This window comes from Ahaetulla prasina, chromosome 1 (assembly GCF_028640845.1).
Source record: "Ahaetulla prasina isolate Xishuangbanna chromosome 1, ASM2864084v1, whole genome shotgun sequence".
Classification (NCBI taxonomy): domain Eukaryota; kingdom Metazoa; phylum Chordata; class Lepidosauria; order Squamata; family Colubridae; genus Ahaetulla; species Ahaetulla prasina.
The window spans coordinates 2,931,840-2,951,819 of NC_080539.1; the positions used below are offsets into that span (position 1 = coordinate 2,931,840).

The 19,980-nt window shown below is 47.2% G+C and overlaps 1 protein-coding gene across 4 annotated transcripts in view; it reads left to right on the top strand.

The window, feature by feature from the left end:
- The first annotated feature begins 291 nt into the window (after positions 1–291).
- The window catches only part of GOSR1 (golgi SNAP receptor complex member 1), a 39,753-nt gene continuing 20,064 nt past the window's right edge, over positions 292–19,980 (top strand). For 2 of the 4 annotated variants that reach the window (XM_058163984.1, XM_058163983.1), the window contains exons 1-6: positions 292–440; positions 4,299–4,413; positions 5,961–6,048; positions 9,687–9,794; positions 12,073–12,164; positions 13,955–14,029. In XM_058163984.1, coding sequence (XP_058019967.1) covers positions 398–440; positions 4,299–4,413; positions 5,961–6,048; positions 9,687–9,794; positions 12,073–12,164; positions 13,955–14,029 — 521 coding nt within the window. In that variant the 5' untranslated portion in view covers positions 292–397. Of the gene's footprint in view, positions 441–4,298; positions 4,420–5,960; positions 6,049–9,686; positions 9,795–12,072; positions 12,165–13,954; positions 14,030–19,980 lie in introns of all 4 variants that reach the window. The other 2 variants (XM_058163981.1, XM_058163982.1) reach the window with 2 other exon arrangements.

Sequence of the window (19,980 nt, forward strand, 5' to 3'; positions counted from 1 at the left end):
TCGGAGGCCATCCAGGACGCCTGTCTCCATGCCCTTCGCTTGCATTAAGCATGAACGCGCGAACATATCCACACGCACACGTGTAGGAGGAGCAGACGCGGGTTAAGCCACGTCACCGCCCCGCAGACTTTCTTAGGATTATTCATCGCAAGGCAAAAAGCCAAAAAAAACGAGGCCGGAGGACCCTTTCGGGCCATCGCCGAAAGGGGGCAGTGCGGAGACTTAGGAGGTCGGTTCGCGCCGCGCTTCCTCCTTCGATGGTTCTCGCCTCCTCCTCCTCCTCCTCCTCCTTCCCTCTATGATCGGAAGCGAGGCCGGGGGGCGCTCTGGCCGGCCCCGCTCTATGACCGAGCGCGCCGCCGTCTTGCGTCGGGGGGGCTGACGTTGGTCAACAAAGATGGCGGCGGCGGCGGCGGCGGGGAGCAGCAACTACTGGGAGGGTGAGTGGGGGTCGCGGTGGGGAGGGCGACCCTCCAGGGGAAGGGGGGGGGTCCGGGAAGGCGCCCGGTTGGAGGACTGGAAGCCGAGAGGCCAACCGCCCCGCCCCGCCCCGCCCGCAGGGCTGGCTGGACTACAACTCCCATCATCCCCAACCCCGGCAGGGCCCACGTTTGGCGGGGTTAAAGACCGTTTAAGACGCCAGGGAGAAAGGAATGACGTTCCCCACCCCCACCCCCACCAGGAGATGGGTTATGTCGTCGCTCTGCGGGTGGTGGATGATGGGATTCAAGCCGAGGTGGGTGGGTGGGGGGGGTCCTCTCGAGAGCGTCGGGCCGAGCCCAGAGGCCGGGGAATGGGAAGTGGGGGTGGGGGTGGAGTGGTTGGAAGAGGCCTCCCACCACCCCCAACCCTAAAATCCTCTGGGGGAGGGGGTGTCAAGGGTGGGGGCTGGGGAGGGGAGGGTCTCTGGGCTGGGAAGGGGAGCGGGGAGGGGTGTCTCCAGAAGTGCCTGGCCGACGTTGTGCCGGCTGCCCGAGGGAGGAACAGCGTCAGCTCCCACCTTAAAGAGGAAAAGGAAAAAAAAAAAAGTAGGAGCTCTGAGATAGACTGCTCCTGGACATGGAGGTTCTTCTCAGCTGCAAGAGAGGCAGCCTGGCGAAACTTTGCCTTGCAAGAATTGAAGGGTGAACCATACGCGGGGATGGGTGGGGGGCAGGAAGCAGGAGAGCATCAGGAGATTTCCATAAGGAATGGAGCCAAGGGAGGGGATTCCCGGGGTGCAAAAAAAAAAAAAAAAAAGGACGGTTCGGACACATCCAAGAACTTCTCTCTCCTCCCTCACAGGACGTACTGCGCAAAGTGGGAGGTTGATTTTACGCACCTAGGCGTTTGGGCGCTTATCTAGGCAGGTGTTCATCCAGGTGTTTCCCATGGGTGGACTTCAATTCCCACAATTCCCAAGTCATCAACTCCCATGCATCTGAAAGCATGCCAGCTGTGAAATTATGGGAGTGGAAGTCCTCCCCTCTTAAACCATGGCTGGCTGGGGGATTCTGGGAGTGGAAGTCCACCCCTCTTAAAGCAGGCTGGCTGGGGAATTCTGGGAGTGGAAGTCCACCCCTCTTAAAGCAGGCTGGCTGGGGGATTCTGGGAGTGGAAGTCCACCCCTCTTAAAGCAGGCTGGCTGGGGAATTCTGGGAGTGGAAGTCTTCCCCTCTTAAAGCATGGCTGGCTGGGGAATTCTGGGAGTGGAAGTCCTCCCCTATTAAAGCAGGCTGGCTGGGGAATTCTGGGAGTGGAAGTCCTCCCCTATTAAAGCAGGATGGCTGGGGAATTCTGGGAGTGGAAGTCCTCCCCTCTTAAAGCAGGCTGGCTGGAGAATTCTGGGAGTGGAAGTCTTCCCCTCTTAAAGCAGGATGGCTGGGGGATTCTGGGAGTGGAAGTCCTCCCCTATTAAAGCAGGCTGGCTGGAGAATTCTGGGAGTGGAAGTCTTCCCCTCTTAAAGCATGGCTGGGGAATTCTGGGAGTGGAAGTCCTCCTCTTAAAGCAGGATGGCTGGGGATTCTGGGGTGAAGTCCTCCTATTAAAGCAGGCTGGCTGGAATTCTGGGAGTGGAAGTCCTCCCCTATTAAAGCAGGCTGGCTGGAGAATTCTGGGAGTGGAAGTCTTCCCCTCTTAAAGCATGGCTGGCTGGGGAATTCTGGGAGTGGAAGTCCTCCCCTCTTAAAGCAGGCTGGCTGGAGAATTCTGGGAGTGGAAGTCTTCCCCTCTTAAAGCAGGATGGCTGGGGGATTCTGGGAGTGGAAGTCCTCCCCTATTAAAGCAGGCTGGCTGGAGAATTCTGGGAGTGGAAGTCTTCCCCTCTTAAAGCATGGCTGGCTGGGGAATTCTGGGAGTGGAAGTCCTCCCCTATTAAAGCAGGATGGCTGGGGAATTCTGGGAGTGGAAGTCCTCCCCTATTAAAGCAGGCTGGCTGGAGAATTCTGGGAGTGGAAGTCTTCCCCTCTTAAAGCAGGATGGCTGGGGGATTCTGGGAGTGGAAGTCCTCCCCTATTAAAGCAGGATGGCTGGGGAATTCTGGGAGTGGAAGTCCTCCCCTATTAAAGCAGGCTGGCTGGAGAATTCTGGGAGTGGAAGTCTTCCCCTCTTAAAGCAGGATGGCTGGAGAATTCTGGGAGTGGAAGTCTTCCCCTCTTAAAGCAGGATGGCTGGGGGATTCTGGGAGTTGAAGTCCACCCCTCTTAAAGCATGGCTGTCTGGGGAATTCTGGGAGTGGAAGTCCTCCCCTCTTAAAGCAGGCTGGCTGGGGAATTCTGGGAGTGGAAGTCCACCCCCTTCAAGCATGCTGGCTGGGGGATTCTGGGAGTTGAAGTCCACCCCTCTTAAAGCATGGCTGGCTGGGGGATTCTGGGAGTTGGAGTCCTCCCCTCTTAAAGCATGGCTGGCTGGGGAATTCTGGTAATGGAAGTCCTCCCCTCTTAAAGCAGGATGGCTGGAGAATTCTGGGAGTGGAAGTCTTCCCCTCTTAAAGCAGGATGGCTGGGGGATTCTGGGAGTGGAAGTCCTCCCCTATTAAAGCAGGCTGGCTGGAGAATTCTGGGAGTGGAAGTCTTCCCCTCTTAAAGCATGGCTGGCTGGGGAATTCTGGGAGTGGAAGTCCTCCCCTATTAAAGCAGGCTGGCTGGAGAATTCTGGGAGTGGAAGTCTTCCCCTCTTAAAGCAGGATGGCTGGGGGATTCTGGGAGTTGAAGTCCACCCCTCTTAAAGCATGGCTGTCTGGGGAATTCTGGGAGTGGAAGTCCTCCCCTCTTAAAGCATGGCTGGCTGGGGAATTCTGGGAGTGGAAGTCCACCCCCTTCAAGCATGCTGGCTGGGGGATTCTGGGAGTTGAAGTCCACCCCTCTTAAAGCATGGCTGGCTGGGGGATTCTGGGAGTTGGAGTCCTCCCCTCTTAAAGCATGGCTGGCTGGGGAATTCTGGTAATGGAAGTCCTCCCCTCTTAAAGCAGGATGGCTGGGGAATTCTGGGAGTGGAAGTCCTCCCGTCTTAAATCATGGCTGGCTGGGGAATTCTGGGGGTGGAAGTCCTTCCTTCTTAAACTTCCTCTTAAATTTCCTGACAGTTAGAACAATCAATAAGTGGAACGACTTGCCTGCAGAAGTTGTGAATGCTCCAACACTGGAAATTTTTAAGAAAATGTTGGATAGCCATTTGTCTGAAATGGTGTAGGGTTTCCTGCCTCGGCAGGGGGTTGAACTAGAAGACCTCCAAGGTCCCTTCCACCTCTGTTGTTATGTTGTGTTATGTTAAACTATCCTGGCTGGGGAATTCTGGGAATGGAAGTCCTCCCCTCTTAAAGCATGGCTGGCTGGGGAATTCTGGGAGTGCAAGTCCCCCCCTCTTAAAGCATGCTGGCTGGGGGATTCTGAGAATTGAAGCCCACCTCCCTTAAAGCATGCTGACTTGGGAATTCTGGGAGTTGAAGCCCACCCCTCTGAAAGTTGCCAACTTTGATAAACACTGTGTTGATCCAACATTACAGAAGACACAGCTATATCTTTAGGAGATATTTTCAGTTGCACAAAATGAACTCCACAAAAATGGAAGTAGAAGCATTTTCCTGATTGCTCAGTTGCTGCCGGTTTGCAAAGATTTCCCCTTTGGATGTATGAACAAGTCAGGCTCTGCAAACGCAGAGGAGTTGGAAAGTCTGGGAGTTGGAAGTCCACAGGCCTTTAAAGTGGGCCAAAGTGGGACTCTGTGTCTACTCTATGTCTCCAACTAGGTGGTTGGTGAATTTGCAGGATTGGAAGAAGGCAGCGAAGCGTTGCAATTTTTCTTCTTCCTCTTTTGGCAGATCTAAGGAAACAGGCCCGGCAACTGGAAAACGAACTGGATCTCAAGCTGGTTTCCTTCAGTAAATTGTGCACCAGCTACAGCCATGGCAGCTCTCGCGATGGAAGATGCGACAGGTATAGGTACTATCACGCTGCTACTTCATTCGATTTTTTTTTTGTTTAATAAGAAGTTTTTTATTTTGAACATATTAAAACAAAAGACAAACATATAACATTTATATACTTACCACTGTTTCTTATCAGCTATTCATTGCGGTCCTTTCTTGCTATTTATACATATTTTAACTCTACCTTATTCTACTTTTATATTATCTATCTTTCTTTATTTCATCTACATTTTATCCTGTTATCCGATTTGCTTATCTTTCCTATTTTCCAATCATTCATACCATCTACACCAGACCTTATAATATTCTGTATCTTCTTTTTCTTTGATTTTTTTTTTTTTTTGGTGAGTTTATCCATCTCTGCACATTCTAGGATTTTCTTAATTAATTCTTCTATTTTTCATTGCAACGGTCAACTTGTTTGTTTGTTTATCCATGCCCCACAGCCCACTTTCTCCATTTGCTTCCGTTATGCGCTTCTGGACGTTTGAAATATTTTAAGTTTCAGGAATAAGGGAGTCTTACTTGTGAAATTCTTAGAACGTTTAAATAGGCAGCCTGGAGGAGCAAGTAAGGCCTTTCCTTTCTTCAGTCCAGGCCTACATTTGCTGCCTATAAGCAACTATTTGTATTTGTTTAAATTTATATTAAATTTTGCAAATATTGGAAAAGAGTGTGCTATACAGGTAGTCCTCGACTTATGACCACAATCGAGCCCAACGTTGCTGTTGTGAAGTGATGCATCTGTTAAGTGAGTTTTGCTCCATTTTACCACCTTTCTTGCCGGCGTTGTTAAGTGAATCACTGCAGTTAATAAGTTAGTAACATGGTTATTAAGTGAATCTGGTTCCCCCATCGATTTCGCTTGTCAAAAGATTGCAGAAAGGGGATCACGTAACCTTGGGACACAGCGGCCGTCATAAATATGAGTCAGTTGCCAAGCGGCCAAATTTTGATCACATGACCACGTGGCTGCTGCAAAGGTCATAACTGCGAAAAACGGTCCTAAGTCACATTTTTCAGTGCTGTTGTAACTTTGAACGGTCACTAAATGAACCGTTGTAAGTCAAGGACTCCCTGCATTGAGGTGGCTTGAACCTCCAGCTAGATTGAATACTTGAAATGAGTTAAAAATGAAACGATACCCAGTTTGGTGTACTGGTGAAGGTGCCGATCTAGAAAGCAGGAGGTGATGAGTTCTAGTCCTGCCTTGAAAGCCGGCTAGGTCACCAGGAGACAAGGAATTCTAGTCTGCCTTAGGCAGGAAAGCCAGTTAGGTGACTTTGGGCCAATCACCAAGAGACGGTGAGTTCTAGTCCTGCATTAGTCATAAAAACCAGCTTGGATGACTTCGGGCCCATCTCTCTCTGAGCTGAACCCACCTCACAGGGTTGTTGTGGGAAAAATAGGAGGAGAAAGAGTATTATATGTTTTCACTGCCTCTAGAATTACTTATACCGTAATAAAGGTGGGATAAAACTCAAATAAATGTGGTTGAAGATTTCCTACCATGTCCTAAACTTTAACGCTGCCTCTGTGTTGTTCCTTACTTAGCTCAGACACAACCCCTCTCTTGAACGGATCCAGCCAAGACCGCATGTTTGAAGCGATGGCTGTGGAAATTGAGCAACTCTTGGGGAAGGTAAGACAGGCGACTTCGTGGCAGCCAGCTCTGACTCCTGCTTGAAATGCTGAAGGTCTCTGGAGGTTCTCAGTTAACCCGGGTCATAGTTGTCCCAGCTATAAGAGCCGAAGAAGCTTCTGGGATGAGAAGCGAAACGTCTTCAAAGAAAAAGCAAGAAAGTCCAGTTGCCTCCTGAAAAAAAAAGCTCTTTTGGGACAACCATGACCTGGATGACAGAATCTCTACAGACTTTACAGACTTTACAGACTACAGACTCTACAGACTTTAGGCCAAAAAAACAAAATGCACCAGTACCGTATATGTGGTACCTTCCTCAATAGTAGTACCTGTGAGAGGGATCTTGGAGTCCTAGTGGACAACCATTTAGATATGAGCCAGCTGTGTACAGCAGCTGCTAAAAAAGCCAGTTCTGGGCTGCATGAACAGAGGGATAGAATCAAGATCACGTGAAGTGTTAATACCACTTTATAATGCCTTGGTAAGGCCACACTTGGAATATTGCATCCAGTTTTGGTCTCCACGATGTAAAAAAGATGCTGAGACTCTAGAAAGAGTGCAGAGAAGAGCAACGAAGATGATTAGGGGACTGGAGGCTAAAACATATGAAGAACGGTTGCAGGAACTGGGTATGTCTAGTTTAACGAAAACAAAGACTAGGGGAGACATGATAGCTGTGTTCCAATATCTCAGGGGCTGCCACAAAGAAGAGGGAGTCGGGCTGTTCTCCAAGGCACCTGAGGGTAGAACAAGAAGCAATGGGTGGAAACTGATCAAAGAAAGAAGCAACTTAGAACTAAGGAGAAATTTCAAATATATAATTTTAAATTATATATTGTACTGTTTGTTTTATTTTTGCCTGTACACCGCCCTGAGTCCTTCAGGAGAAGGGCGGTATAGAAATTAAATAAATAAAATAAATAAATAAAATAAATAAATAATAGATAAAATCTATACTAAAAATCACAATTTGGCATCCAATCTGTTGGTTACACATGGCCTAACTATACTATAATATCAAATTGTGAGGCCCAACAGTCATTAAATGCCAAAATGGAAAAGAGTAGTTACATTGGGAGTCCTCAAAGTACGACCACAGAGGAGTCCCAGATTTATGTTGCTCAGCGCGAAATTTCTTAAGTGAGCTTTGCCCCATTTTATGACTTTCCTTGGCTGTTAAGTAAATCACTACATCTGTCAAATTAGTCACACGGTTGTTGAGCATGTCTGGCTTCCCTCCTTGACCTTGCTTGTCAGAAGGTCGCAAAAGGGGATCAAATGATCCCGGGACACTGCGACCGTCATAAATATGAGTCAGCTGTCAAGCATCTGAATGTAAACCAACAACCATGGACGATGCTTGTTTTTCGCAAGTGTGAAAAAATGGTTGTTAAGTCCCTTTTTTCCAGTGGCATTATAACTTCAGTCACTAAATGAACCATCGTAAGATGAGGACTGCCTCTGCTAGCACTAAAATTGCTTTTAAGATTTACAAAGATGGGAAGGAAGGGAGTGAGATGCCCAAGGGGACAAGGTGGGCACCTTACCTGAGCCCATTAATCACCTCCAGAATAAGGTGCCCCACTGGGACCCCAATCCGGTTGGCACTGCCAGGTCTTCAGTCTCTTTCTTACCTCTCGCTTGGACTACTGTAATGCTCTCTACATGGGGCTCCTCTTGAAGAGCACCCGGAGGCTCCAGTTGGTTCAGAACGCAGCTGAGCGGGTGATAGTGGGAGCCACACGTTGCTCCCATGTAACACCACTCCTGCGCAGTCTGCACTGGCTACCTGTGGTCTTTCGGGTGCACTTCAAGGTGTTGGTGACTACCTTTAAAGCGCTCCATGGCTTAGGGCCAGGGTACTTACGGGACCACCTGCTGTTACCTCATGCCTCCCACCGACCTGTACGCTCGCACAGAGAGGGAGTCCTTAGGGTGCCGTCCGCCAAGCAATGTCGGCTGGCGGCCCCCAGGGGGAGGGCCTTCTCTGTGGGGGCTCCCACCCTCTGGAACGAACTTCCCCCTGGACTTCGGCAACTGCCGGACCTTCGGACTTTCCACCGAGAGCTGAAGACCTATTTGTTTGTTCGCGCAGGACTGGCATAGGATTTTAATAGGATTTTAATTAGTTTTAATGTTTTAACATTTTAAAATTTGGGGTTTTATTCTAAATGTTTTAATTCGGCCATTTGTATAATAAGTTTTTTAAATTATGGTTTTATGTGTATATTGTTGTTGTTTCTTATTATGGCTGTAAACCGCCCTGAGTCCTTCGGGAGAAGGGCGGTATAAAAATTTAATAAATAATAATAATAATAAATAATCTTTCGGAGGGCCAGGAGGGTGGCTGCATCCTTCCTGCTCGCTTTCCTTCCACCAAAATCTGGAATCACAGATAATATATATAATATAAATTATATGTTACAGATGTTTGGAGCTAATTAGGGGACTGGAGGATAAAACATATGAAGAACGGTTGCAGGAACTGGGCATGTCTAGTTTAATGAAAAGAAGGACTAGGGGGGAACATGATAGCAGTGTTCCAGTATTTGAGGGGCTGCCCCAAAGAAGAGGGAGTCAAACTATTCTCCAAAGCACCCCAGGGCAGGAGAAGAAGCAACGGATGGAAATTAATCAAGGAGAGAAGTGCGAAAAACAGTCATAAGTCACTCATTTTTAGCGATGTCGTAACTTCAAACGGTCACTAAGCAAACTGTTGTAAGTTGAGGACGACCTGTAATGCCAAAGGGCTGCTTGTATGAACCATCTTATACTTAGGCAAGAAAAACCAAAAATAACACGTATAGAGTGGGTGAAACCAGGCTTAATAGCAGGAACTGGGAGCGGGTTCGTGGAGTTTTAGTGGACAACCAGTTAAATATGAGCCAGCCGTGTGCGGCGGCAGCCAAAAAAGCCAATGCAATCCTTAATTGCATTAAGAGAGGGATACAATGAAGATCAAGGGAGGTGCTAATACCACTCTATAAAGCCTTAGTAAGGCCACACCTGGAGTACTGCTCCCAGTTTTGGTTGTCATGATGTAAAAACAGATGTTGAGACTCTAGAAAGAGTGCAGAGAAGAGCAACAAAGATGATTAGGGGACTGGAGGCTATAAAACATACGATGGATGGTTGCAGGAACTGAGCCTGGCTAGTCTAGGGAAGAGAAGGACTAGGGGAGACAGGAGAGCATCTTCCAATATTTGAGGGGCTGCCCCAGAGAGGAATTGAGGGTCAAGCTATTTTCCAAAGCACCCGAAGGCCAGACAAGGAATAATGGATGGAAACTGACCAAGGAGAGATTCAACCTGGAAATAAGGAGGAATTTTCTGGCAGTGAGAGCAATCAACCCATGGAACCAAAGTTGCCTTCAGAAGTTGTGGGAGCTTCTTCAGTGGAGGCTTTCAAGGAGAGACTGGACTGCCATCGGTCAGAAATGGTGTAGGGTTTTCCTGCTTGGGCAGGGGGGTTGGACTAGATGACCTCCGAGGTCCCTTCCAGCTCTATTAATCTCAATATATTCGAGGCATCGTGTCAGGTTTTCCTGCTTATTGAATTTTTTTTTTTTTTTTTACAGATCCACGAAAACCTCTTTTGTCTCTCAAAAGCCGCTAATGCTCTCCTCCTCTCTGTTGCAGCTGACCGCGGTCAACGACAAAATGGCGGAGTACACCAACAGCGCCGGCATCCCCTCCCTCAACGCGGCTCTGATGCACACCCTGCAACGCCACAGAGACATCTTGCAGGTAAGGCCGTCTCCCTGAGCGTGGGCTTCCCTCCCCTATATCTACAGGCAGTCCTCGACTTAACGACCGCCAGTGAGCCGAACATGCCCGTTGCTAAGCGAGACATTTATTAAGCGGGTTTTGCCACATTTTTTTTTATGCCTTCTTTCTGCCACCGTTCTTAAGTGAATCGCTGCCGTTGTTAAGTTAGTCGCATGGTTATTAAGTGAATCCAGCGGACTTCGCCGGTCAGAAGGGTCCCAAAAGTTGATCACGCGACTCTGGGGACACCTGCAACCGTCATAACTACGAGCCAGTTGCCAAGCGTCCGGATTTTGGTCAATGAACATGGGAATGTTGCAGTGATCATATGGCCCTAAGTCGCTTTTTTTCAGTGCCGTTGCGACTTCAGGTGGTCACTAACTGAACTGTTGTAAGTCGAGGAGTACCAGTACTGGCTGGGCCTTTTATAGGTAAACATTCCTGTGCACAAAGCCAAGGAACGGTCTCCCCCACCCATCCACCCAGCTTAAAAAAACAATTAAACAATTTGGAAAAAAAATGTTGCAAGGTTCTTTTCCTTCCCCTTTGGGTCAATTTTAACTCCATTTCACCGTTAATGTTTATTATGGGAATTCTGGGAGTTGAAGTCCACAAATCTTAAAAAAGTTCCTAGCGTAAGGATCTGCCTCCGTTCCACTCCCAAGGAAGCAAAACTCTGGAAACCAGCCACATTTCAAAAGGAACTTTTACTGGGAGAGAGCGGTTGCAGAAAAGTCAGGCCGAGTGTTCTGTCCCCCTCGCCGCAGTCCAAACGATGACTTAATTAGCCGGCAACTATCAGCTCTGGCAGCAAGCTAGCAAGCGTCCGCCAAGTGTCTCTGTTATCTCCCTTGATGCCGATGAGTCACCCCGGAACAAACAGTACTTCAGCTCTTTGTTAAGCAATTGATTTGCCTGCTACGAAGAGGCATAGCAGCCCTTGCTGCTTTTATATCCTGTGGGGTGTGGCTCCATGACTCAGCACTTCCTAGGCCTGCCCCACCCTTGCTTCTGTTGTTCCCGCCTCTCCTGCCTACGAAACCTAGGGTCCAGCCAGGCCTGATTGCCATCAGCTGGGTCTGGAGGCGTGGCCTGGGGGGGGAAAGAGTCAGGGGATGGAGGCCTCGTTATCTCCTCCACCTGGCCTGCCTCTGGCTCCTGGAGCTGAGCCAGGGAAGCCGGTGATCCCGAGGTAAGTCCTGATGGCCCTTCCCCCTCACTTTCCAAGTCACTTTCTGGCAGGGGGCCCGGCTCGGGGTGCGCAGACACAACACGGAGCCTGAAAAATCAGACGCCAGGCCTATCAGGTTGTCCCCTTCAAACCCCCCCCCCCCAATACCCTGTGTCCCATCAGCAACCAGTTATCTGCCGCAAAGGTGGTTTGAATTCGCCGAAGCAGCGTAGTGAGAAGGTGGCAACCTCGAGGCACTGCGGCATTGCATTGCATTTCATTGAGATGGTGGCAACCTCCCCTCCCTAAAGCTCCCAAGCAGTTGCAGCAGAAGCGGAAGCATGTGAATTATGTCTGTTCCGACGGACACCTGACACCTTCCGTGTTTCCCCGAAAATAAGACCTAACCACAAAATAAGCCCTAGCCTGATTTTTTATCGCATGCTCCTAATATAAGCCCTACCCAAAAAATAAGCCCCAGTTAAGGTCAACCAGGAAGTGGGGAGGGCACAGTGGCCGACAGGGTTGGATAGCCCAAGGAGCGCAGGTGAATTGATTACCTGTCCAAGCAGCGGCTGGAGGCAGAGGCGTGTGGGAGAGGCACGCGATCCAGATGTTGCCCCATGGCATGGGAAAGCCAAGGGTCGGCTTTCCCGCAGCCCGCGTGGCACTTCCGGATCGCATGGCTTTGCCCCTCACTTCTGCCTCCAGCTGCTGCTTGGACAGGTAATCAGTTCACCTGTGCTGTGCGGGCTGCGCAACCACAGAGTGCGCCAACCAAGGACCGGGTGGGCTGTAGCTGCTGCCGGACACCAGTGGCTCCTGTGTTCTGGGGGGGGCGCCCAGCTGGGCTGATCACCCTGTGGTTTCCCCAAAAATAAGCTCTAATAATAAGTCCTTTTGGAGGAAAAACATTTTTTAAGACCAGGTCATATTTTCGGGGAAACACAGATTGGACACGTCAAAGGACAGTAACAATATTTGGACTTTAACTCGGCTTAGGTTGATGGTTGAAGGCCGCAAATTCTCTCCTAAGCTCCTAGTCCTCAAACCAGTTGGAATCATTTCTTTTTCTTTTCACGACAGGATTACACCCATGAATTCCACAAAACCAAAACCAACTTCGTGGCCGTGCGGGAAAGAGAGAACCTGATGGGCTCGGTCCGGAAAGACATTGAGTAAGTTGTTCGTTGTTTTCACAACATTTATTATAATTCCAGGCAGTCCTCGACGTACAACTGTTTGTTTAGTGACCGAAGTTACAACGGCACTGAAATGAAAGTTTCAGACACGATTGTTTTTCGCACTATCATTTGTGAAGTGAGCTTTGCCCCTGTTTTATGACCTTTCTTGCCGTCGTTGTTAAGTGAATCACTGCCGTTCTTAAGGTCGTGACACAGTTGTTAAGTGAATCCGGCTTCCCCATGAACTTTGCTCGTCAGAAAGTCACAAAAGGGGATCACGTGACCCCGGGACACTTCAACCGTCATAAATACGAGTCAGTTTCTGTCTGATCAGGTGAAGCATGGGGATGCCGCAACGGTCGTAAGTGTGAAAAACAGCCAGAAGTCAATTTTCTTTTTTCAGTGTCGTCGTCGTAACCTCAGTCACTAAACGAATGGTTGTAAGTCAAGGACTACCTTTGAATTTGGGACTCCTGTTTGCAGGCCTCTGCAGTCTCTCTGAAGCTGTTCATAAAAAATAATTGACTTGCATTCTGGTGGTATTTACTTAGCTCTGATCCCTGAACTTCAAATAACGTTATATATTCCTTGGAGACTTTGAACTTCACACACTCCCAAACACAACAGGGTGTGGTCTTGTTATAAACAACTCTGTGTGTGTGTGTGTGAGAGAGAGAGAGAGAGAGGTTTATTTGCACACAACGTGAAGGATTGCAAATTCAGCCTTGTGTTCAATGCAGGGAGTCCTCAACTTACAACTTAACAACTGTTCAAAGATACCCCCAAAGCTACTTACCGCCTGCTTTCAAAGTTACACACACGAGGTTGAAATGGATTAGAAAAGTAATATTCCAAAGAAAGCGGTTTAATAATAATAATAATAATAATAATAATAATAATAATAATAATAATAATAATAATAATAATAATAATAATAATAATTTAATTTTTATACCGCCCTTCTCTCGAAGGACTCAGGGCGATGAACAGGCAGATAAAATAATACAGTACATTACAATAAAAACACTATTTAAAAAACTTATTCAATATAGCCTAAATTTAAAATACAATACAAAATATAAAATAAACCCCAATAAAACCATGTTTAAAAACCCTATTTAAGCCAGTCCTGCTCAGAAGAATAGATATGTCTTCAGCTCGCGGCGAAAGGTCTGGAGGTCAGGAAGTTGCCGAAGTCCTGGGGGAAGCTCATTCCAGAGGGTAGGTGCCCCCACTGAGAAGGCTCTCCCCCTGGGGGTCGCCAGCCTACACTGTTTGGCTGACGGCACCCTGAGGAGACCCTCCCTATGGGAGCGTACCGGCCGGTGGGAGGCATGTGGTAAAAGAAGGCGGTCCCGAAGATATCCCGGTCCTATGCCATGGAGCGCTTTAAAGGTGGTGACCAGCACCTTGAAGTGCACCCGGAAGACCACAGGTAGCCAGTGCAGCCTGCGCAGGATCGGTGTTATATGGGAGCCACGAGTGGCTCTCTATCACTCAGCCAACCCGTTTGGCTGAGAATTGTCCAATTTTGGGGGGGGGAGGGGGTCGTTTCTCGTAAATCAGGAATGGGCAACTGCGGCCCCTTTAAGACCAGTGGACTTCAACTCCCAGAATTCTTGAGCCAGCCATATTGGCTGGCTCAGGAGTTCTGGGAGTTGAAGTCCTCCAGTCATAAACAGGTCACAGTTGCTCACCTCTGCCTATAAATCATCAGTACTGAAAGTCTGAATTCTCTTTTCACCTCTTTTTTTTTCTTTCTTTTTTTTCTTCACACCTTTCAGGTCGTACAAAAGCGGTTGTGGTGTCAACAACAGGCGAACGGAACTTTTCTTGAAGGAGAACGAACACCTCCGAAAGTAAGTCGCTCTCCCACGCTGGGTCTTTTTTTTTTTTTAATTTGCATTTATATCCCGCCTTTCTCCGAAGACTCAGGGCGGCTTACACTGTGTCAAGCAATAGTCTTCATCCATTTGTATATTTATATACAAAGTCAACTTTTATTGCCCCCAATAATCTGGGTCCTCATTTTACCTACCTTATAAAGGATGGAAGGCTGAGTCAACCTGGGGCCTGGTGGGACTTGAACCTGCAGTAATTGCAAGCAGCTGCTGTTAATAAATGGTTCCTGTAGCCTGCAATTTTTTGTCTGGGAATCCATTCCTGCTCCCACTCCTGAATCCTCTGGAAATTTAATCCATAGGAATGGATTTCCAGAGGAAAAATTACAGACTACAGGAACCATTTGCACCACTCGGGACCCTGAGGACAAACATAAACCTCCAAGTGGCCTCAATGACCCTCTAAAAGGACGCAACTGACCAGCTAGTCTGCAAGGAGCATAAATCCTTCCCTTCCCCACCATCCAGTCGGAGCTGAAGAAGCTCCTTGGATGAGAAGCAAAACGTCTTCAAAAGAAAAAACAAGGAAGTCCAGTTGGAAAAAGCACCTTTGGGACAACTCATTAAGTGTTTTTTTATTTTTTATTTGCATTTATACCCCGTCCTTCTCCGAAGACTCAGGGCGGCTTACATTGTGTTAAGCAATAGTCTTCATCCATTTGTATATTATATACAAAGTCAACTTATTGCCCCCCCAACAATCTGGGTCCTCATTTTACCTACCTTATAAAGGATGGAAGGCTGAGACGACCTTGGGCCTGGTGGGGCTTGAACCTGCAGTAATTGCAAGCAGCTGTGTTAATAACAGACTGTTTTAGCAGCCTGAGCCACAGACTCAGACTTTTTTCTCTTGTGAGCAGCCGGTATCTCTTCTTGCTAAATTCGTTGTTTCCTAATATATTACATTATATTACATTATATTATATTATATTATATTATATTATATTATATTATATTATATTATATTATATTATATTATATATTATATTATATTATATTATATTATATTATATTATATTATATTATATTATATTATATTATTATATATAGCATAATATTATATAACATAATATAGAATATATTATTATAAGCCTTTATTATTTTTACCAATAATTCAACCTACTGACTTTTATGTTGCTTTTTTTTTTTTCAAAAGACTACTGGACTTTCTTAGTTTTTCCTTGAAGAGGTTTCGCTTCTCATCCAAGGAGCTTCTTCCGTTCTGACCAAATAGTGGAGGGATTTATATTCTTTGCAGTCCTCTGGTCGTTAATGCTCTCTCTTAGAGTTACTGTTGCCGCTTGGAGGTTTATTCCCTGTCCCCACCCCTCCGCCCCCGGGTTACCTGAACAGTGCATTTGGAAGTAACTTTGGAAGCCGGATTTGTTAAGTAAATTTTGTCCCATTTTACGACCTCTCCTTGCCACCGTTGTTAAGTGAATCACCGGAGTTCAAGTAGCAAGCCGGTCAGTGGTGGGATTCAAATAATTTAATAACCGGTTTTCTGCCCTAATGACTGCCTGGGTGGGCGTGGCCATGGTGGGCGTGGCAAGGGGGTGTGACAAGGCAGTACTCGGCCTCCTGCACCCCCCTGGGAGCAAAAACGGGCTGCGGGGGGCGGACACACACCTCCGCCTCTTGCTCCATTTTAGGCCTAGGCTCCCCTTTTTGGGCCTAGGAGGCCTCCCGGCACTTACCTGAGAGCCAAAATGCGGTGCGTGGGGACTCCTGGAAGGAGCCAGCCAGCAATTTATCTACCGGTTTGCTCGAACCGGCTGAATCCTACCCCTGAACCCGGTTGTTAAGCAAGTCTGATTTCCCTCATTGAGGTCGCAAAAGGGGATCGATCACGTGACCTTGGGACGCGGCGACCGTCATAAATATGAGTCAGGTGCCAGGCATCTGGATTTTGATCACGTGACCACAGGGTGGGGTTGGGGAAGCCGTAACCGTGGAAAACGGGCCTAAAGTCACTTTTTCCAGTGCTGTTGTAACTTTGAACGGTCACTAAATGAACCATTGTAAGTTGAGGACTACCCGTATTGACTTTGGAGCAGGGGTCTCCAACCTTGGCCACTTTAAGCCTGGCGGACTTCAACTCCCAGAATCCCCCAGCCAGCTTTGCTGGCTGGGATTCTGGGAGTTGAAGTCCTCCAGGTTTAAAGTGGCCAAGGTTGGAGACCCTGGCTGGAGGATTCTGGGAGTTGAAGTCCTCCAGGTTTAAAGTGGCCAAGGTTGGAGACCCCTGCTTTACATTCAGTTTTTCCAACCTAAATATATGCTAGATTCGGAGGCGGTATTTAACCGGCTCAGACCGGTTTGCCGAAACCGATAGCGTAAATCTATTTAGGCACATTTTTGAGGCCGGGCGCAGGTGTGAAAGTCAGGTAGACGTATGAACTGGGCACGTGCTCACAAAGCAAGGAAGCGCACAGGCGCTGAACCGCTAGTAGCATAACAAGAAACCCAGCGCTGGCTAGATTGTCCATTGTACTCGCGTTACATTTCACGGCCCTGGTTGACCCATCCCGTGTTCGTATCCTGGTTTTCAATAAAAGCCGTTTCCTTTCTACGACAGCCACGGCATTCTCGCCTCCAGGGGGCGCTGCTTCTTCAAGGATCGCTTTCTTTTTTTGGGAAGTTTTCAAACATTTGGTTCCCTCAAAAGCCCTTGTGGTGTTCCCTAATGAAGTGTGCGCATAACATAAATTGGACAGTATATTTCCTTTTTTTTTTTTCTTTCTTTTTTGTCCCTGCTGCTGGTTGGGAGGTAGAGTGCGGATGGATGCTAAATCGCAGCTGTAACTCAGCGTGTCTTTGGGACTCTGCTAAAGAATAGAATAGAATAGAATAGAATAGAATAGAATAGAATAGAATAGAATAGAATAGAATTTTAGAATAGAATAGAATAGAATAGAATAGAATAGAATAGAATAGAATAGAATAGAATAGAATAGAATAGAATTTTATTGGCCAAATGTGATTGGACACACAAGGAATTTGTCTTGGTGCATATGCTCTCAGTGTACATAGAAGAAAGAAAGTGTGGGAATAACAGAATAACCGAGTTGGAAGGGACCTTGGAGGTCTTCTAGTCTAGCCGCTGGTCAGAGTAGAGAATAACAGACTTGGAAGACCTTACAGCTCCTCCTCCCCCTCCTCCTCCTCCTCACAAACCCCCCTTCCCCTTCTAGCACTGATGATGTTCCCTAGTTGGGTCATGAAAGGTCTGAAAGCAAACCACCAAGCTCAGAGAGCCACAGTCCTCCTCCTCCTCCTCCTCCTCCTCCTCCCCTTTCCACTCCTCCTCCTCCTCCTCCTCCTCCTTCTAGCACTGATGATGTTCCCTAGTTGGGTCATGAAACTTCTGCAAGAAAACCACCAAGCTCAGAGAGCCACAGTCATCGTCTCCTCCTCCTCCTCCTCCTCCTCTTCCTCCTGAATTTGCAGATGCAGCTTCCTTCCACAACAGCAGCTGTCTGCCAGAATGCCCCGTTCATCTGGAAGGTCCATTAATCTTGCCTCTTTTTGCAACCGAGGCACGCCAACACTTTCATTATAGGAAAAATAGAAATAAGGGGGGTGGGCCCTTGATTGATGGAAAAATCTCCTCCCTTTGAATAACGGCTTTTCCACCAGCCGTTAATTGACTGGCTGTGTCGGAGGCCGAGCTGTCCTCTTGCCAAAAAGTGGAGATTTTCCTCTACCTTCCCTCTCGCTTCGCTTGGAGTGGGATTACTTTAGGCCAAAGCGCAGCAAATGAGATTTTTCTTTCTTTTCTTTTTTTTAACAAAAAAGAACAACAGTACATAACATACATTGACATAAAGCATCTATTCCTTCTTTAAATCAGCTTCGTTTCCTTATTTTTCTCATATTTACATCCTTATTCCCCCTCTCGTTTCTTTTAATTGTACTTTTCTTTTTTGTCCCATTCTCTCGTTTCTTTTTTTCTATCCTATCTATCCTTCTAACTATTCATTTTCTTTCATATATTGCCATTTTATATACATATAAAATGTATATAAAGCTTTTCACCTTTTTTCATCATCTAGCGCAATGGTTCTCAACCTTTATAGTGCTGCGACCCCTTTAATACAATTCCCCACGATGTGGCGACCCCAACCATAAAATTATTTTCGTTTTGAATTGATCGCGCCTGAAGCCGTCTTGGCTAGCGATCTGAACTGCTTGCGATTGCCTTGAGGACGGAGGCATTAAAGCGGAGACTCCTCCCCTATTAAGTTTATGGCGCCTGAAGCCAGATTAGGCTAGCGATTGGGAGTGATTGCAGCTGGCTTGAGAGGGAGACATCAGAGCAAAGATTTCTCTCTTTTTTAATTCATCGCGCCTGAAGCCGAATTCGGCTAGCGGTTTGAAGAGCCTGCAGCTGGCTTGTGGAGTCAACCATTGGAGCGCGATTCTTCGACTCGCAAGTATACTTCCCATACTTCCGATGGTCTTAGGCGACTCCTGGCAAATCGTCATTCGACCCCCAACGGGGTCCCGACCCACAGGTTGAGAACCGCTGATCTAGTGTTTCTAGTCTCCAGCCAATTATACAATTTGTTCCATATTATGTAGTATAGCAAATGAGATTTTTTTGGTCAGCATTCCGTTTGGTTAACCGCCTTCCAACTCATCTTTATATATATATATTTTTCCTTTGATTTTACACTTGTGGCTTTGGAAAAAAAAAAAAAAGCCTTTTTCTCAAAAATGACCACAGCAGCTGGAGAAGAATAAGGAGGAAAAGAAGATCAGAAACTATCCTGTCCAATTCAGTCTCCGGAGTAGCCTTTGTCATGCTTGGCTATTTGAAGAGGTGTGGACTTCAACTCCCAGAATTCCCCAGCCAGCAAGGTTGGCTGGGAATTCTGGGAGTTGAAATCCACACCTTTTCAAATCACCCAGCTTGAGAACCACTGGTGTAGAATGACAGTAAGGATTTTGCCTCCAAGTATCAAGTATGTTTTCCTCCAGATACGGAGTACAGGTAAATAAAGCCTAACATTTCCATTGTTAAGTGAGTTTCACCCCGTTTAACCGCCACTCTTGCAACTATTGTTATTTTTTCCCCCCCGTATATATTTATACAGATTTATTACTATTTTCCAACTCCTGAGTCTTCTTTCTTTGATATTTTCTTAGCCTTTTGCACCTATCCTCTTGCCACTGTTGTTAAATGAATCACTGCAGTTGTTAAGTTAGTCACCCGGTTGTTAAGTGAATCGGGCTTCCCCCATTGATTTGGCTTGTCAGAAGGTCTCAAAAGGGGATCGCGTGACTCCGGGACGCTGCGACCGTCATAAATACGAGTCACTTGGCAAGCATCTGGATTTTGATCACATGACTACGTGGATACTGTAAATTGTATGAAAAACGGTCCGAAGTCACATTTTTCAGCGCCATTGTCACTGAACGGTCACTAAGTGAACTTTTGTAAGTAGAGGACTAGCTATATCTGAAATAACTGTACCGGAAGTCCTCGACTTATAACGGTTCATTTAGCGGCCCTTCAGAGTTACATGGCGCTGCGAAAAAAATGTGGCTTACGATCATTTTTCACATTTACGACTTTCTGCAGCTTCCCCAGGGTCACGTGATCCAAATCCAGGCGCTTGGGAACCGACTCGCATTTATGACGCTCGCAGTGTCCCGGGGTGCCGTGATCCCCTTTTTTTTGCGACCTGACGAGCCAAAGTCAACGGGAAAGCCAGATTCACTTAACAACCAAGTGACTCGCTGAACCGCTGCCGTGGTTTCACTTAACACACCTGTGGCAAGGAAGGTCATAAAACGGGGCGAAACTCCCTTAACAAAAAGTCTCATTTAAGGACAGAAATTTTGGGCTCGTTTTTTGTCGTAAGTTGAGGACTGTCGTGTCCCACTCCTCCGCTGACGGCCGG